Genomic DNA, 17,102 nt, shown 5'->3' on the forward strand with positions numbered 1-17,102 from the left:
CTCATACTTTGTTGGGCGTTATCAGTAAGATACTGCAAGGAACATATTTAGTTAAGTGCTTGGTATAAAATAATGCGCTGATCAGAGATTAGCTACTTCTATTTAAAGTCAAATGGACTTGAAATATTTAGCCAGAGCGTAAGTACCTTTAATTAATCTTGAAATGTATCAAAAATAAGCAGATTGATGGATAGACATTGGGTTGAATAAATGGATAGATACATGAAAATCCAAGTATAATACATTGTTAATGGCAGAAGGGAAGTGGGTAGATGGATGCTCCCTGTGAAATTCCATCCAACTTTTGTGTGCTTGGCAATTTTTATTACAAAAAAATTGGAAAAAAAATTCAAGCCAGTGGTCTTCTATGAAGAAAACACCTTATATTAACACACAGATAGTGTTATTATTAGCAAAATTACAAGTTTTGAGAAGAAACCTTGGTTTTTGCCCTTGCTTTTTCTCTCTGACCTGTCTTCTCTGAGATGTTAAGAAAATCAAATTATATGGAAGCAAATTCTCAATGCTAAATAAAAGTGTTATATGGTATCTTTTTATTATACAATTAATTCTTCACATAGTGAAGTGATACATTAAATGTTCTAAAATAGACTCATTAAATCAAATTAAATGATTCTGCAACATTGCTGAAGAAATGTAACATAAATTTAACGACAACCCCCCTGCTAATCTGTGCTCCCTGACACAGCATTATCACTGCTACTCAGCTTCGCTCTCATTCATTCCTTATTGACTCCCTCTCACATTGACAACTGCATCCTCAAGTTGATTAATAAGCACGTGAGGTTATCTTGAGCCTTGAATCACTGTAAATTCTGAATTATTAAAGAAAAATTAATAAAGCTACTGTAAGATCAATGGTAGTCTTTATCAAGTGTATTACATACTTCACTTTTATCCAGACACCAAAAAGTTTAATAATTCTTCTTTTAATTATTAGCTGCCTGTAACCAAGGATTTTAGTTTTCATCTATTCTAGGTGGTTTGGTTGAGAGTTCTGAAATTGTAAATATCTTAGCATGACCCCTTACCCTCACGTGTAGACTGTATACAAAATTTCTACCACTTAGCAGTTGGATTTTCATGAGTATTCTTACATAATATGGCAAATTTTTCCTTCCAGATTTTACTAAATCTTATATAATTTGAAATGTAATACCAAAAATATGGTCTATGGTTTATATACAAGTGAACTGGATACTAACTTGGAAAGTTAGGAAAAAGTTCATAGGCTTTAATAATCAAGTGATAATTACAAAATTCTATCTATGTAATGCATGCTCTAAATTCTAAAAGAACTGATAAATGAGTGCAACACCAGACTGCAAAACCAAGTCAAGATGAAAGCATTTATTAAGCACTGAATTTGATGTTCACCAGTTCTTATCAGCTACCCTCTGAATACTAGTCAATAGACCTGGTTCTAGTATAACCTAGAACAAAATTATGTGTACTCCTTTCAGATACATGTGGAAAAAACTAAACTGACGTTTTTCTAACTCATGAATAATAAATTACTTGCTCTCCTAAGTGAATGGGGAAATTACATTTCTCGTGTTTACATTACAGTGATTATGATTGATTATTCATTAGATTTTCTTTAAAATATGCATTCCCACAATCAGATAAAATGTAAAGAAAAATTTAACTCAAGGACAATATATTTCATCATAATTAAAGTAGTATTGGGGAAACCCACTGATTCTAAGTTCAGCTTGATCATAGTGAACAAAAATAACCTAGCTGCTAAGAGCTGAATGCGGATGTGATTCAATTTTGTGCATGTACTCCTGATCACAACATTTCACTGGTACAGAGACCATTTGGATCAAGTTAGGAATCATTCCATATGCAGAAAGTCAGCACATATAAGCCAAGTGAATCAGCTCTATTCCTAGCTCAGGAGCACTGTTTTTACAAATAGTGAGTAAGTAGGGAGGGCCCAGGTGGTCCTAGTGGTAAAGAACCCTCCTGCCAATGCAAGAGACATAAAAGACATGGGTTCGATCCCTGGGTCGGGAAGATCCCCAGTGAAGAAAATGGCAACCCACTCTAGTATTCTTGCCTGGAGAATCCCATGGACAGAGGAGCCAGTGGGCTACAGCCCATGAGATCACAGAGTCGGCACGGCTGAAGCGACTGAGCATGCATGCAGGACCAGGGCAAAGCAGAACCCTAACAGAGCGCTAACCTCAGAAACACCTTCAGCCAGTGAGCTGGGAAAAACTTAGGGAATAAACATACCAGTGATACTTTTGTCTCTTCACATTTTCACACTTTCACACGAACAGTAACAGGACTAACATCAGGGTCAGATGATTTGAATTGTAATTAATACCTCTGCATTTGAACTAGGTGATATCTTAATTTCTCCCTGTATCAGTTAGATGGACTATGCAAAATTGACTAATTGAGGATCATTGAATACAGAATGGGGGGGGGGGCGCATTTATACAGGTATGGGAAAGGTTTGGAAATCCATGACTGATGGTGAATCACCTGCGGTAGGCAATAGTAGAACCTTGTTCCCACCCCTGGGTTGAAGACAAATGATGGGACAGTATCAGGGGGAGCTGCAGCTACAGGGGAGGGACCTTTGGTCAATGATACAGCTATTATCAATTTAAGCTCCAGCAAGGAGGGAGAAGAAGGAATAAGTACAAAGACTTCCGGTATTCTTCTGGTCTCTTGCCAGTCCTTCCAAATGGCTAGACTCTACTGGGATACAGACAGGAAGGAGGGAGCCCGCTGAAGGTATCCCCAGGAGAAAGAGGTTGGGAAAAGGACTGGGAGGGGCAAAGATACCCTACACATTACCTGGCATCCAATGGGACTCATTCTTCTAAACAGTAAAAAGAAAGGGATGAGGAGAAACATGAAGAAAGAAGCCAAATGTGGTGCTAGAAATCTCCACTGCTCTCCCCCAGAGGCTAAGTGGCTAAATAACTCCACTAACACAGTCCTCTCTCAAACCAGAGAAAATGGCAAAATATGGGCCTGAAATGGTAAAAGGGAACGGTTCCCCGTCCCAGTAGAAGGCACTCCGCCTTTGACCAGTGAGATACCAGCTATAAAACTGTCTTAAATGTACTTTAACTGTGCTTGGCTGCTCAGTTGTGTCCTCCTCTTTGTGACCCCATGAACTGTGCCCCCAACTCCTCTGTCCATGGAATGTTCCAGATAAGAATACTGGAATGGGTTGCCATTCTCTTCTTCAGGGCACCTTCCCAACCCAGGTCTCCTGCATTGCAGGCAGACTCTTTAGCATCAGAGCCACCAGGGAAACCTGGGGATATTCACTTTTATTCTTAATCTGTGGAAAATTTTTATCATGAACTATGATTGCTGTTTTTTCGCCTATGGGGAAAATTATACCATTTTTGTTTTACAGTTTGTTTATAAGGTGAGTTACATTGTTTTGTTCTCAAATGTTAAAACTACCTTGCTTTCTTGCAGTAAAACTCAGTTGGTTAGGAGATATATATATATATACATATATATATATATACACACACATAAACATATATATACATATAATGTATTGCTAAATTCAGTTTTCCAATAGTTGATAATGACTATTCATGAGAGATACTGATCTATAGCTTTCTTATGTTGTAATTGCTTTATTTTGAATTTGGATAAAACTGGCCTCATAAAATGAAGTGGGAAACATTCCCTCTTTGTTTACTTTCTGAAGGATTTTTGTAGAACTGATATCATTTCTTCCTAAATGTTTTATAGACTCTACTAGTGAATGTATCTGGAATTTTTTTTTTGATAGAAATGTTTTTTAGGTATTAATTTCTTTAATAAATCTTAGGCTATTCATACTATCAATTTATTTTTAATGATAATCTTATTTAGATAATTCACCATTTTGAAGTGTACAATTCAATAGTATTTAGTAGATGTATACAGTGTGCAACCACAACCATTACCTAATTTTAGGATGTTTTAATCATTCCACAAAGAAATTCTATACCCATTAGCCAACATTTTCCATTTATTCTTCCCCTGAGTCCATGACAGCTACTAATCGAATTATTGTCTCTATGGATTTACTTATTCTGGACACTTTGTATAAATGGATCAAACAATATTTGGCCCTTTTCACTGTTGCTCTTTTTTAAATTTATTTTTAATTGGAGGATAACTGTTTTAAAATATCGTGTTGGTTAACACATAGCCTTTTGTATATGGCTTCTTCCACTTAGCACAGAGTGTTCATGGTTCATCCACATTGTAGCATGCATCAGTTCTTCATTCATTTTTATGACCAAATCATACCACATTTTATTTAGCTTTCCATCAGTTGATGGGCCTCTGGGTTGTTTCTGCTTTTTGTGTATTATGAATAATGCTGCTAGGAACACTCATGTCTCCATTTTTGTGCAGACAAATGTTTTCAATTTTCTTGGGTATATAGCTTGGAGTGAAATTGCTAGGTCATATGGTAACTCTGTGTTTAACCAGTTGAGGAAGTACCAAACTCTTTTTAAAAGTAGCTACATTTTATATTCTCACCAACAATTTATGAAGGTTCCAATTTCTCCAGTATCCTCAACAATACTTCTTATTTTCCATCTTTCTTGTTACAGCCATCTTCATAGATGTAGATGGTTATCTCATTGTGTTTTATTTGCATTTCCCTAATGACCGATGACACTGAGCACCTTTTGATGTGTTACTGGCCACTTGTGTGACTTCTCTGGAGAAATATCTATTCAGATTATGTGCCCATAAATAAGTTATTTGTCCCTTCTGTTATTTAGTTGTAAAACTTCTTTTTTTTATCAAGGATACCAGTCCTTATTGATATATAATTTGTAAATATTTTATTTCAATATGTGGGTTATCCTCTTTAATTCCTTAAGACTTAATGGTCACTATATTTATTTTGCTATGTTTCATTGATTTTTCTCCTGATGATTGGGCTGTATTATCCTTCTTCTTTGTGACTTTTGGTCTTTCCACTTGTCCTTGTTGGAACATGAGCTATGGCCAGTCCTCTGTGACCTTTGGGATTGTTCCACCTTCCACTTTTCACTAGGTCTTTCCTTGTATATGCAGATGAATACGCAACCAAAAATTGAAAGAAACTCCTTTGCAAAGTTTGAGACAATCTGTGTAGTTCCACCATCTTTCAAATTTTGCTCTGCAAATTACAGCAGTCCTGACACATTAGACTCTGTATCCTCCACTGAAAGGGGTTGTCGGGCTTTTTTCAAACTCTTTCTCCTTGCCTGTGGCCTGGAAACTCCAGGGAATCATCTAGGGCAGTGGTAGAAATCACCTTATTTGTTTTCCTTGTCTCAGGGATCACTACTCTGTGGCTTGGATATAGTTGGGAGAAAAACCAAAAGCTTGGAAAATGAGTTTAGAAAGTCATAAAATCATAAATTCTATGCTAAGAAATTTACCTCTACTATTTTTATTGTTTTCTGTTGTTTTTCCCAAAAAGGAACATAATCAGTTAATTATATGATGAGAAAATCACCAAGTAACAGTATAAAGGATGAGTCACAGGGTAAAAGTTATGATGAGGGCCTGAAACAGGGTGAAAACAGATGAAATGGTGAAGGACTGTAATCACTCTGGATAGAAACTTATTCTGACGGGTATACCACTGAATCTCGAGAATGACAGAAATGAAAGTGTTCATCATCATACCAGGTTTTGGAGCTTAAGAAAATTGATGATAATGATTCTAGAGAAAGCATTAATGATGCAAAAAAAGGAGGAATATTTTTTATGGGAAAGTGAAAGTGAAGTCGCTCAATCGTGTCTGACTCTTTGCGGCCCCACGGACTGTAGCCTACCAGGCTCCTCCGTCTATGAGATTTTCTAGGCAAGAATACTGGAGTGGGTTGCCATTTCCTTCTCCAGGAGATCTTCCCGACCCAGGGATTGAACCCGGGTCCCCCACATTGTAGGTGGATGCTTTACTGTCTGATCCACCAGGGAAGTGCTTATTTTTTTTTTTTTTAATGGGGGAAGAAGCTAATTAGTTAAAATCAGGATACAAAGTTTTAGGCATTCTATGAGATACAAACGTACATGTATTAAAACCCAAAAATGATACTCTTTGACATCTGTAGTTACCATATTTTATTTGGTTATCCTATATTATACAGTGGTCAAAGGCTGAAATTTGAATAAACAGTGACTTTTCATTCCTTATAAGCTTTATTTAAATCTTCATTCATTAGTAATTTCTTTATCAAAATAATTGCCCGATTGCTTATCATCCTGTTTTAATTGCAGCACAATTCAATTTTAGATGCTTCAAAATTCTGCTGCAAAACCAGTTGTGGATCAACTTTCATCTCTCTTGAGTCTACTTATGAGGTTTTGGCAGAAGTGTCAGGCTACCTCAACAGAGTATTAAAACCTTTGAACAAACTAAATTAAAAGATGTCTCTTACTTAAGCAGATTCTTAAAGCAAAGTTGATACAGAAGTTTAAAATAAAGCCTTCTTTTCTGTATTGCCAATAGGAAAAGAATTTTGAAAGATATTCTGGGCAAAAAAATAAAAATAAGAAAATAAAGCATATGTGCTGATGGTTGGATAATCCCCAAACTGTAATGTCTTTTCTAAATTCAACAGGCACTGAAAGTTAGCTCCTATATTGAATGAGGACCATAATTCATCAAAATTGCCCTGATCTAAATTTTTGTCTCTTATCAAAGGAAAATGAGTTCAACCAACATTTAGACTGGAATGCCAAAACCTTTCCCTGATTAATCAACTGTTCATTTCTGGCTGCAAGACTCCTTTAGAGGTTTTCAATATGTCTAAGCCTTGGAGCCTTGGAGACATACATCTATAAATCATGATATTTTAAACAAATGATAAGAATTTCAGCAACACTGTATTACAGACATCTAACAGGAACTTTTTTTTTAAGTTTTCTATTTGACTGGCTTTTATTCCCCCTAGAACTTCTACTGGCTGGAGAAGTTTGAACATTTGTTAAAAGTTATAAATGACCTCCTGATTTCATCCATCACTGAACAAATATCTATTTGGGTCTACCTTTAGAAATAAAAAGTATTAAATTAATAGTTTTAGGTTTAAATAATGTATAAGACTCAATAACTTCAAATAAAACAACTTATAACAAGTTTATAGACAGGAAAGGATTTTATCCAGTAATTATCTTTCATGCTTAAAAATATCTTCAAGATTTTGCTACCAGCATAACACAAATCAAAACTTGTGTTAAAGAATGGTTTATAAACCCAGTATTGATATTGACTGAGGATCATTTCGGCCAGGGGTTTGTAGTTAAGCTCAGAAGCTCAATGACGTTATGTCCCTGTCATTTAGGACAGATGAGCATTAACTGTAATTAATGATTTCCATAAAAGGAAAGCTTTCCAGAATCCACTCAAACCAATTTCAAAGTTTACACTAAGATACTACCAGGAAAATCTTCCTTGTGTATCCCTTCACACTTCCAATGCTAGATTTGAATCATTTCCCTTCATTTTTTTCTCAGTTGAGATGATCAATAGTACCCTTTTTTTATTTTTGGTGAGACTTCTTCAACAACTGAAGATCAGTCACTGAACTCTGTGTAAAACTGGTTACCATTTTGGGCAAACAGTACTGAATAAGGCCCAATGGAGGAAGGGACAGATAGACTCTGAAATATAAGAAACAGATTCTGATTCTGTCTCTAGAAAGCTGAGCAAACATTTTGATTTCTCTGTAATTCATTTTTTGATAAAATGGGAATTCATTCATCCAACAAATATTACAAAATATATGCCCTGTGCAAGAAACTGGGCTAGACAGCAGTGACAGTGATAAACCAAGATACAGTTCTTGCCTTCAACAGAACAGTAGGGATGAACAACCACAATAACAATAATGAACAAAAACCATAAAAAAAGAAAAAGGTTGCAGAAGTGGAAGGATAGGAGTATTACAAGAGCATATAACAGTAGGCATTAATTAATATTTATCCTAATTTCCTCAAAAGTTTGCTGTAATGTACATGTATGAGAGCCTGAAACAAATGAAATTCATCACACAAATGAAAAACAATCTATTGTTATCTTCAATAGTGATTTAAAATGTGTCTGGACAGTTGTCAGAGTCACCTGGCAGACTAGCCATCATCCATTAAAAATAGTATAATTAAAATTAAAGCATAATGAACTGCCTATAATAAACATCAAGTGATTACTTGCTGAATAAAGTACTGTGATACTCCAAATATATAATTATATGTTTCTACTCATACCATGAAATAATATGATTAAAGCAGACACATGCTTTTTAATAACACAAAAGGTGTGATATCTATATTCTCTGAAACAAGAATATGCAATTCTATTAGCATAAATTATTATTTTTTAAACTTGATGTTAGAATGACAGAAAAATAGGTATAGCTATCTTCATGATGACTTAAAAAAAGATTCACCATCTAAGCTCATGTTGGAGGCTGTTGTGATGCACAAAAAACATGTACTGTACATGTTTGTAACACTGCCAGTCCCAACCCATCCACAGACCATAAACGGCATTGTTATTCTCTTTTCAAAGACCAATCCAATGTTTTGAGTTAGATTCAGGATGGATTATGCAAGGCACTAAGATTATAAATTCTTTTAAAGTAGTATCAGTCTTTCTAGAAACAACTATTCACAGATAATTAATGGATACAATTATAATCATTTTATAATAGAGCGAGTTTCTTAAAGCCTACTCTTAGAAAATGCTTTCAATCTAATATTAAATGCAATGCTCATTTGCAAGTAACAAAATCACCTTTGCTTTCAATGTTCTAAAATTCAGATTTAAACTAGAGTTCTCTCCAGTTAGTCTGATTAATCAGGTTTCATACAATTATAATTACACTCACAAAAAAAACTGTTTCTAGTAAACTTAACCATAACCAGTATCAGGCCATTTTTCTCTAGATAAATACAAAATATTTTCCTATTTGCTCTCTCAAATGTTACATAGCCCCAGTCACTAAGTCAAGATTATACGGATTCTTATGACCTAGGGTCACAAATATCTGTTCTCCTCAGAATCCCTATCCACAGCGACACAGTGAATGGGAATGAGTCCAGGAGAAAACAGATGGGGAGTAGCTGGGTTCATTAGGCACCATGCCAGGGTTTGTTTCTGGCAAAATTGTAAGAAAAAAATGCCACCGAATCCCTGACTACTATGTACTCAGAGTTCTGTGGGAATGTGATAATGGTGGTAGTCAAATTAATGTGTCCTCTTTACTACCAGGCAGATTGTGTTATTTCAATCACACATTCAAAAGTTTACTGCATGGAAACCCAATGTGCAGTTTCCTATTATTAGTCTCCTAAAATTCCCTCTAGAGAAAATAAGAGAGATAAACAGTCAGCTAAACAAATAAATGTGTGCGTGTGTATGTGTGCTCGCTCGGTCATATCTCTGTGACCCCACAGACTGTAACCCACCAGGTTCCTCCATCCATGGAATTTTCCAGGCAAGAATACTGGAGTGGGTTTCCTGTTCCTACTCCAGGGGATCTTCCCAACTCAGGGATCAAACCCACATCTTGTGCATCTCCTGCATTGGCAGGCGGATTCTTTACCACTGTGCCACTGGTAAGCCACCCTCCCAACCCAAGGATTGAAGCCAGGCCTCCTGCATTGCAGGATTTTTTACAGTCTGAGACACCAGGAAGTCCAAAAAAATAAATACTTAAATTCAAACTTCAGACAACATTCTGAAAATAACTATTTTTAGTCCAAGAGAGAATTTATAAACTAAGCTGTACAACAGATGTTACTGCAATACTTTTATAATTGCAGAACTTTTGATGAGAACTTATTACCAAAAATCAGAGGGAGAAAATGTAAGGACAGCCGACATTTGTTCTGTGCCAAATAGCTTCCCTTCTTTCTCCACACACCACAGAACTGTGGCTATCACAATGGACATGACCTCTGTCTACTCACTTCCTCAAATCAATGACTCATCTGAGCTCTTTAAAATAAAATAATTGGTTCATTATAACCCCACATTTTTGATGATTAACTGCACAAGGGATAACTGCACCCTACATATACCCTGAGCATGATTATTTTCTAATTTAACGTGGTTTCTTCTTTGACAAGTGTGTGACCTATAGAGAAAAAACACATTAAACTTATCTTCAACTCCTTTTCTCTAATCTCAGAGGAAAGGTGCCCATGCAGTTAAGATTAATCTGTCAATTTAAGCAATCAGAGATCTCCATATTATCTAGGGGTTTTCCACGTGGCTCAGATGGTAAAGAATCTGCCTGAAAAGCAGGAGATGTGGGTTCGATCCCTGGGTTGAGAAGATCCCCCAGAGAAGGGAATGGCAACCCACTCTAGTATTCTTGCCTGGAGAATTCTATGGACAGAAGAGTGGGCTCATTTCTTTGTACATATAACAACTTTCTCTCTTTGTACATATAACAACTTTCTTTACTCTCACCCTCTCTTCAGCCTGCTGGGAAACCCAAGTTCCTTCTATTTTTTAAAAATAAAGCCACCTTTGCTTTACTCTGTATGATCCCACCACAATCCACTGCAACTTTTTCTCTTCCCTTCTCAACCAAACTTGCAAAAATAACTTACTCTAGCTATCTTCCTTTATTTTTTTCTTTCAAATGACTACAGTAAGTTTTTCTGCAAATGCCTTTACTAAGGTCTGATCACCTAGCAGCTGAATCTGATGGACTTTTAGGGATTTTCTTCTCTCTTTGGCCCTCAGGATACTGTCTCACCTAGATCTTTCCTACCTTAGTGGTCATTCCCTTTAAGTGCACAACAGTAGGCTTTCCCCCCTTTTTGTCACATATATACTAATTCCTCAAGGATCCCATCCTCAACTCTTTTCACACATTACATGTACCAGCTGGAAAATCATATAACCTACTGGTTTTACCTACCACCTCTATAAAAAATTTTTACAACTGCATCTGTGATCCTGGTTTCTCCCCAAAGTCCCAGGATCCTATGTACAGTTGCAAATAGTCTCTCTGTATTTTATTACTGTTGTTCATCTGTCATAACTAAATTCATTATAATACCATGGAAAAACTGGACTAATCACATTTATGAAAAAGGAGAATGTATTAAAGAAATGATGATGTGGTCAAATCCATTAAAAATAGCAGGATTATCATTAATATTTTGTCCCAACACACTGTTGTTATATATCTTCATGCTGAAACAATTCTGCATAGATCACTCTTATTTCTGGATGAAGAAAGCTTTACAGTCAATATGAACTTTAAAGAAAGGATATAAAGGAGACAAAGTTATATTAAATTCCCTTCCTCAGTTCACATGTCCATTAGCAAATATCTATCACCATCAAATATTCTCACCTCTTCAGCCTGGGCAGAAACAGAGTACCAATACCTCTGATTCAACCTTGGGACACAAAAATGTGCTCATGAGCAGTTTACATTTATTTTAATAGCTACAAAAATGAAAGTACAGTGTTGAGTTCATTTCCCTCCTAAAGAGGAAAATCTAATTCATCAAGATTATGAGCCTGACTGAAAGCCCACGGTGGGAATGCATGGTTGTTTAGAATGAAAATGAAAGTGAAAAGCACTCAGTCACTGTCCTACTCTTTGCAGCACCATGGACTACAGCCCACCAGGCTCCTCTGTCCATGGGATCCTCCAGGCCAGAATACTAGAGTTGGGTAGCCATTCCTTTCTCCAGGGGATCTTCCCAATTCAGGGATGGAACCCAGGTCTCCTGCATTGCAGGCGGATTCTTTACCATCTGAGCCATCAGGGAAGCCCAAGAATACTGGAGCGGGTAGCCCATCCCTTCTCCAGGGGATCTTCCTGACCCAGGGGTCTCCTGCATTATAGGCGGATTCTTTACCAGCTGAGCTACCATGGGTTGTCATTAATTGGCAGTCACCCATGCTGTGCCCTCACGTGGACTGACTCACTGATATGGACATAAACAGAATCCTGCTAATTCCATTTTTTAAAGCAATGCTCATTTTAGGAAGATTGCATATCTGTTTCCTGACATGAAAGCATAGCAACCACCTGAATATTTAGTCACTGAATTTCATCTTTGTCAAGGGAAAAAAATCCACTGTTTAGTCACTTGCTTGCTAGTGTCTCAGTTGGTAAAGAATCCGCCTGCAGTGTAGGAGACCTGGGTTCAGTCCCTGGGTCAGAAAGATCCCCTGGAGAAGGGAACGGCAAACCACTCCAGTATTCCTGCCTGGAGAATTCCATGGACAGAGAAGCCTGGCAGGCTACAGTCCATGGGGTCACCAAGATTAGACACAGCTGAGTAACTAACACTTCACTTTACTGTCTTGTATCCACTACAAAAAACCCTATCACTTAATGTTCTGTTTTTATCATAGGTCTAAAAAAACTGTTTATACAAGTATGTGACTTACCAATACCAATTAGAAGATAATAACAATATAATTATATATAAATTTAAAACTATGGTTTAGGCCATTTCAAAATCACCTGGATTCTTTTTAAAAAATAAAACACAACAAAAACATATTCCTGGAGCTTCTCAGGAAATCCACACAGTCCGAAGACTTGCAGTGAATCAAGGTCTATGGTTTAGTGGACTTCCCAGGAGATGTTTATGCACACTAAATTTGAAAAAAGACTTTCTCATTGCTTTTACTAAGTTGACTTTGAACACGCAATTACAAAGAGGGATTGAAAGAGAACATTGTCAAAAATGTTTCACTTGAAAAAAGAGAGAGATCTCATTTACACAAGGTTCAAGGAGATTCCTGCTAGCACTCCTCACCTGAGAAAAAGCCAAATCAATGAAGGCATTCTAGCATGGCGTCCTAGAGACCTCGAGACCTAATAAATCATATTATTTACTGTCTACTTCTTTAAGATCAGCTTGACTACCTTTGCTCTCTTTAGAGTTAAAATAACCAATTCACTTCTCTTCCTTCTGCTGCACAAAATCAGTCGCTTCAAGCATCCAAGTTGGCCCAGATAAAATAATAAGGCCATGCCTTGAAAAGGAAATGAAAAAGAATAAAACATGAACCAAAATTGTACCTCTTCCTCAAAGGAAGCTGTGAATTATGGTTAGAAATAAGCTGATAAAACTGTAGGCAATGCTCTGCTTTAAAAACAGCACAAGTGAAATACAATTTGGCAGACAGAGAGAACACAAAATTCTTTTTTAAAAAAAGAGATCACTATTGACGGTGAAATTTCCTTATGTGAACAAGAATTTCTGGGTAAATTCAGTTCAGCTCTAACTGCTATTCCACATCCATAAATACTATCCTCACTCAGGCTTTCTCTCTTTTTTTCTAAGTGTATGTTCTGATGATGGCTAATACAACTCTTCTCCATACCGAGGAAAAGACGTCTTAGCAGAAATACATTATAGCTACTTTTTCAAATATAAAAGAAAATAATTTTGACTTTGGAAATATGACTTATATTTTGTCTTAGAATTTTAAAAAATTTCTAAACAACTTTGGTAACATATTAGACTTTTCTTCTAAATGTGCTGAAGGAATTAATAAAATATTATAGAAGAAAACCTAGTAGCAACCCTATAGACTCCTCATGTGTAAAACTGAGACAACAAAATCTTCCCTAATTGGTTCCCAAGGTTGATATACCCACATGCTTCAAATAGCAATATGTGTATTAGTCACCTATTGCTATATAACAAATCACCCTGAAATTCAGGAATCCAAACAAAAACAATCTGTTGACTTTGTATTCTTCTTTGGGATGGATTTAGCTGAAGAGTCTTCTAATCACCTCCCCCATGTTCTCGCATGAGGGGATTAGTGGGTGTAGACGGTCCATAGTGGACTCATTCACATGCCTGGTGGTTCACTGGGACTTCTGTTCTGAGTACTTTTGTTCTTTGTATAACTTCTCCAGCATGTTCCAAGGGAGCAAGTCACAATGACCAAACATCAAGACTCTGCTTGCATCACACTGATGAATATACAGTTGGTTAAAGCAAGTCACATGGCCAAGCGTAGAAGTCACAGGAGGGGACTGTACAAAGATGTAGACACCAGGGGTGTGATTCATCAGGGACGGTCATTATCATAATCTAACAAAGATGTATTACAATTATTTGGGAAACTATAAAGAATCATACTAGCATAACAATTATAACATTAAAAGTAGTAAAATAGCCTCTAGATGCCATCTTGCGTCCCCGCGTGTGTGCGCCCAACCTCAGCTGGTCTGCCCGAGACCACCTGAGCGCCAACCCTAGTCCCCTGCGCGGCCCCGTTTCCGCTCCAACAAGATGAAAGAAACTATCATGAACCAGGAGAAACTTGCCAAACTGCAGGCACAAGTGCGCATTGGTGGGAAAGGAACTGCTCGCAGAAAGAAGAAGGTGGTTCATAGAACAGCCACAGCAGATGACAAAAAACTTCAGTTCTCTTTAAAGAAGTTAGGGGTAAACAATATCTCTGGTATTGAAGAGGTGAATATGTTCACAAATCAAGGAACAGTGATCCACTTTAACAACCCTAAAGTTCAGGCATCTCTGGCAGCAAACACTTTCACCATTACAGGCCACGCTGAGACAAAGCAACTGACAGAAATGCTCCCCAGCATCTTAAACCAGCTTGGTGCCGACAGTCTGACCAATTTAAGGAGACTGGCTGAAGCTCTGCCCAAACAATCCGTGGATGGGAAAGCACCACTTGCCACTGGAGAGGAGGATGATGATGAAGTTCCAGATCTTGTGGAGAATTTTGATGAGGCTTCCAAGAATGAAGCAAACTGAATTGAATTAACTTCTGAAGAAGATAAATCTTGAAGAAGTTACTGGGAGCTGCTATTTTATATTATGACTGCTTTTTAAAATTTTGTTTATGGATCTGATAAAATCTAGATCTCTAATATTTTTAAGCCTAAGCCCCTGGACACTGCAGCTCTTTTCAGTTTTTGCTTATATACAATTCATTCTTTGCAGCTAATGAAGCTGAAGAAGCCTAAGAATAAAGTTTGAGACAAAGATAAATAAAATTCTTTGCCTAGTAAAAAAAAAAAAAAAAAAAAAAAGTAGTAAAATAGTAAAAAAAAAAAAATTAACAAAAATAGTAAAAAAAGATATTAAAAGTAAATTTGGACTAAGTCTATCAATGCATTTCTCTCTTGATCATTCCTATAATGTAGTAAATTTGATTGATTCAAATTTCATCACTTTTTAAAATCCCGTCTGGAGTACATGTCAGTGGAAACATTGAGATATATATCTGCTCAAGAATAAGTGGAAAGACCAAGAGGTAGGCCAACAGAGAGAGATATCTGCTACTTAACAAGCAAAAAAGAAAAATAAAAACCTTAGGCAAATGACTATTCACAAATGCAAGTGAAATAAAAGTTAGAAGTAGAGATATATAATCCATCATTGTTTTAAAAATGGAGTGATTTATGTTATAGACCCAGAAAGATAAGAAAAAAAATTAACGGATTGTTTACCTCCTCTAGAACACTATATAATGCCACTTCAAAAATAAAAAATAAATCTATACTTTTTAAAAAGTGAACAAAAAAATTCATCCAACTCTTCCATTAGCCCCACTCAGTAGCCTCTCATTGAGGGAAAGATGTTTTTTTTTGTGCATCCAACCTACGCTACTCCCGGTAAAATGTGTACTAAATATCTTTGCCCATCTTTGAGCATGAAATGTACATGAAAACTGGTTACCTCCTTTACACAACCACATAACCCTCCATTCACCTGAGGGATGTTCTAATGGTCTCTCTCTTTTTTCCCTTCTATAGACTAAATTTCAGTTTTATAAACTGTTCCTCAAAATGTGTTATTTTCAAACCCCTAAATCACTTTCACTTTGCTCTTCTAAATCCTCTCAAAAATTTTAACACTCATCTCAAGAGACTAAGGCTCCTTCATGTTAGATTGTGATTAAGCAAATGCAACCATAATGCAGTTAACCTCTCCAATATTAGATTGTCTTAAGGATTAAATCATTTTAGAATGAGTTTAAATAGTAGCCAGTATAAATATGGCTAGCAAACAGTTGTTATATCAATAGTCACAGTGACAATAGCTGTTTGGCACATTAATTTTAAACCTTCTCATGTACTGGCAATTTTTATTAATAATATGTATTTTATTACTGACTAATATGTAGCTTCTCAGCAAGTATGACTACTAGCCCTTCTTCACCTTTATTCAGACTGAATCAATGATTTCCCATTTGAGTATTCCATTGTTTAAAGTTTATTCAATTAGCAAAGTCATTCAGAATTTGAATCAATCTTCTTACTTTTTCATGTCTGAGTAAGGTTGTTAAACTAATATAAGTGTTTTATTATGGACTGAGTGAGCTATGAGGTCCTGAGAAGGAGTTGGGAGAAGGACAATGCTCTTTAGAAGATATTTCTATACACCTGAGGAGAAAACAGCTGTTTGTTTTGAAGGATCGTATCATTTAATTCCAATAATAATAAATAACAGCTAACATGTTTTGAGTATTAACTATGATACATACTGTGCTATACAATTTACATGAACTAGTTCTTTTATCTTCACAAAATTATAATGCTGTACTAGGTACTTACACTGTTCTCATTTTTTTTTTTTTTTTTTTACTTTTTTTTTTTTTTTTTACTTTTTTTTTTCCAGTGGGTTTTGTCATACATTGATATGAATCAGCCATGGATTTACATGTATTCCCAATCCCGATCCCCCCTCCCACCTCCCTCTCCACCCGATTCCTCTGGGTCTTCCCAGTGCACCAGGCCGGAGCACTTGTCCCATGCATCCCACCTGGGCTGGTGATCTGTTTCACCATAGATAGCATACATGCTGTTCTTTTGAAATATCCCACCCTCACATTCTCCCACAAAGTTCAAAAGTCTGTTCTGTATTTCTGTGTCTCTTTTTCTGTTCTGCATATAGGGTTATCGTTATCACCTTTCTAAATTCCATATACATGTGTCAGTATGCTGTAATGTGCTTTATCTTTCTGGCTTACTTCACTCTGTATAATGGGCTCCAGCTTCATCCATCTCATTAGGACTGGTTCAAATGAATTCTTTTTAATGGCTGAGTAATATTCCATG

At 36.4% G+C, this 17,102-nt stretch overlaps 2 protein-coding genes across 2 annotated transcripts in view; one reads left to right on the top strand and one right to left on the bottom strand.

Annotated features, from left to right (window-relative positions):
- The window catches only part of KCNC2 (potassium voltage-gated channel subfamily C member 2), a 228,381-nt gene that overhangs the window by 132,756 nt on the left and 78,523 nt on the right, over nt 1-17,102 (bottom strand). The window lies entirely within an intron of this gene.
- Nucleotides 14,290-15,038, top strand: LOC133041378 (transcription factor BTF3-like). The gene has a single exon (XM_061121950.1). The coding sequence runs from the start codon at nt 14,305-14,307 to the stop codon at nt 14,791-14,793; it is 489 nt and encodes a 162-aa protein (XP_060977933.1). The 5' UTR covers nt 14,290-14,304; the 3' UTR covers nt 14,794-15,038.

Source organism: Dama dama, chromosome 3 (assembly GCF_033118175.1).
Source record: "Dama dama isolate Ldn47 chromosome 3, ASM3311817v1, whole genome shotgun sequence".
In the NCBI taxonomy this organism is placed as follows: Eukaryota; Metazoa; Chordata; class Mammalia; order Artiodactyla; family Cervidae; genus Dama; species Dama dama.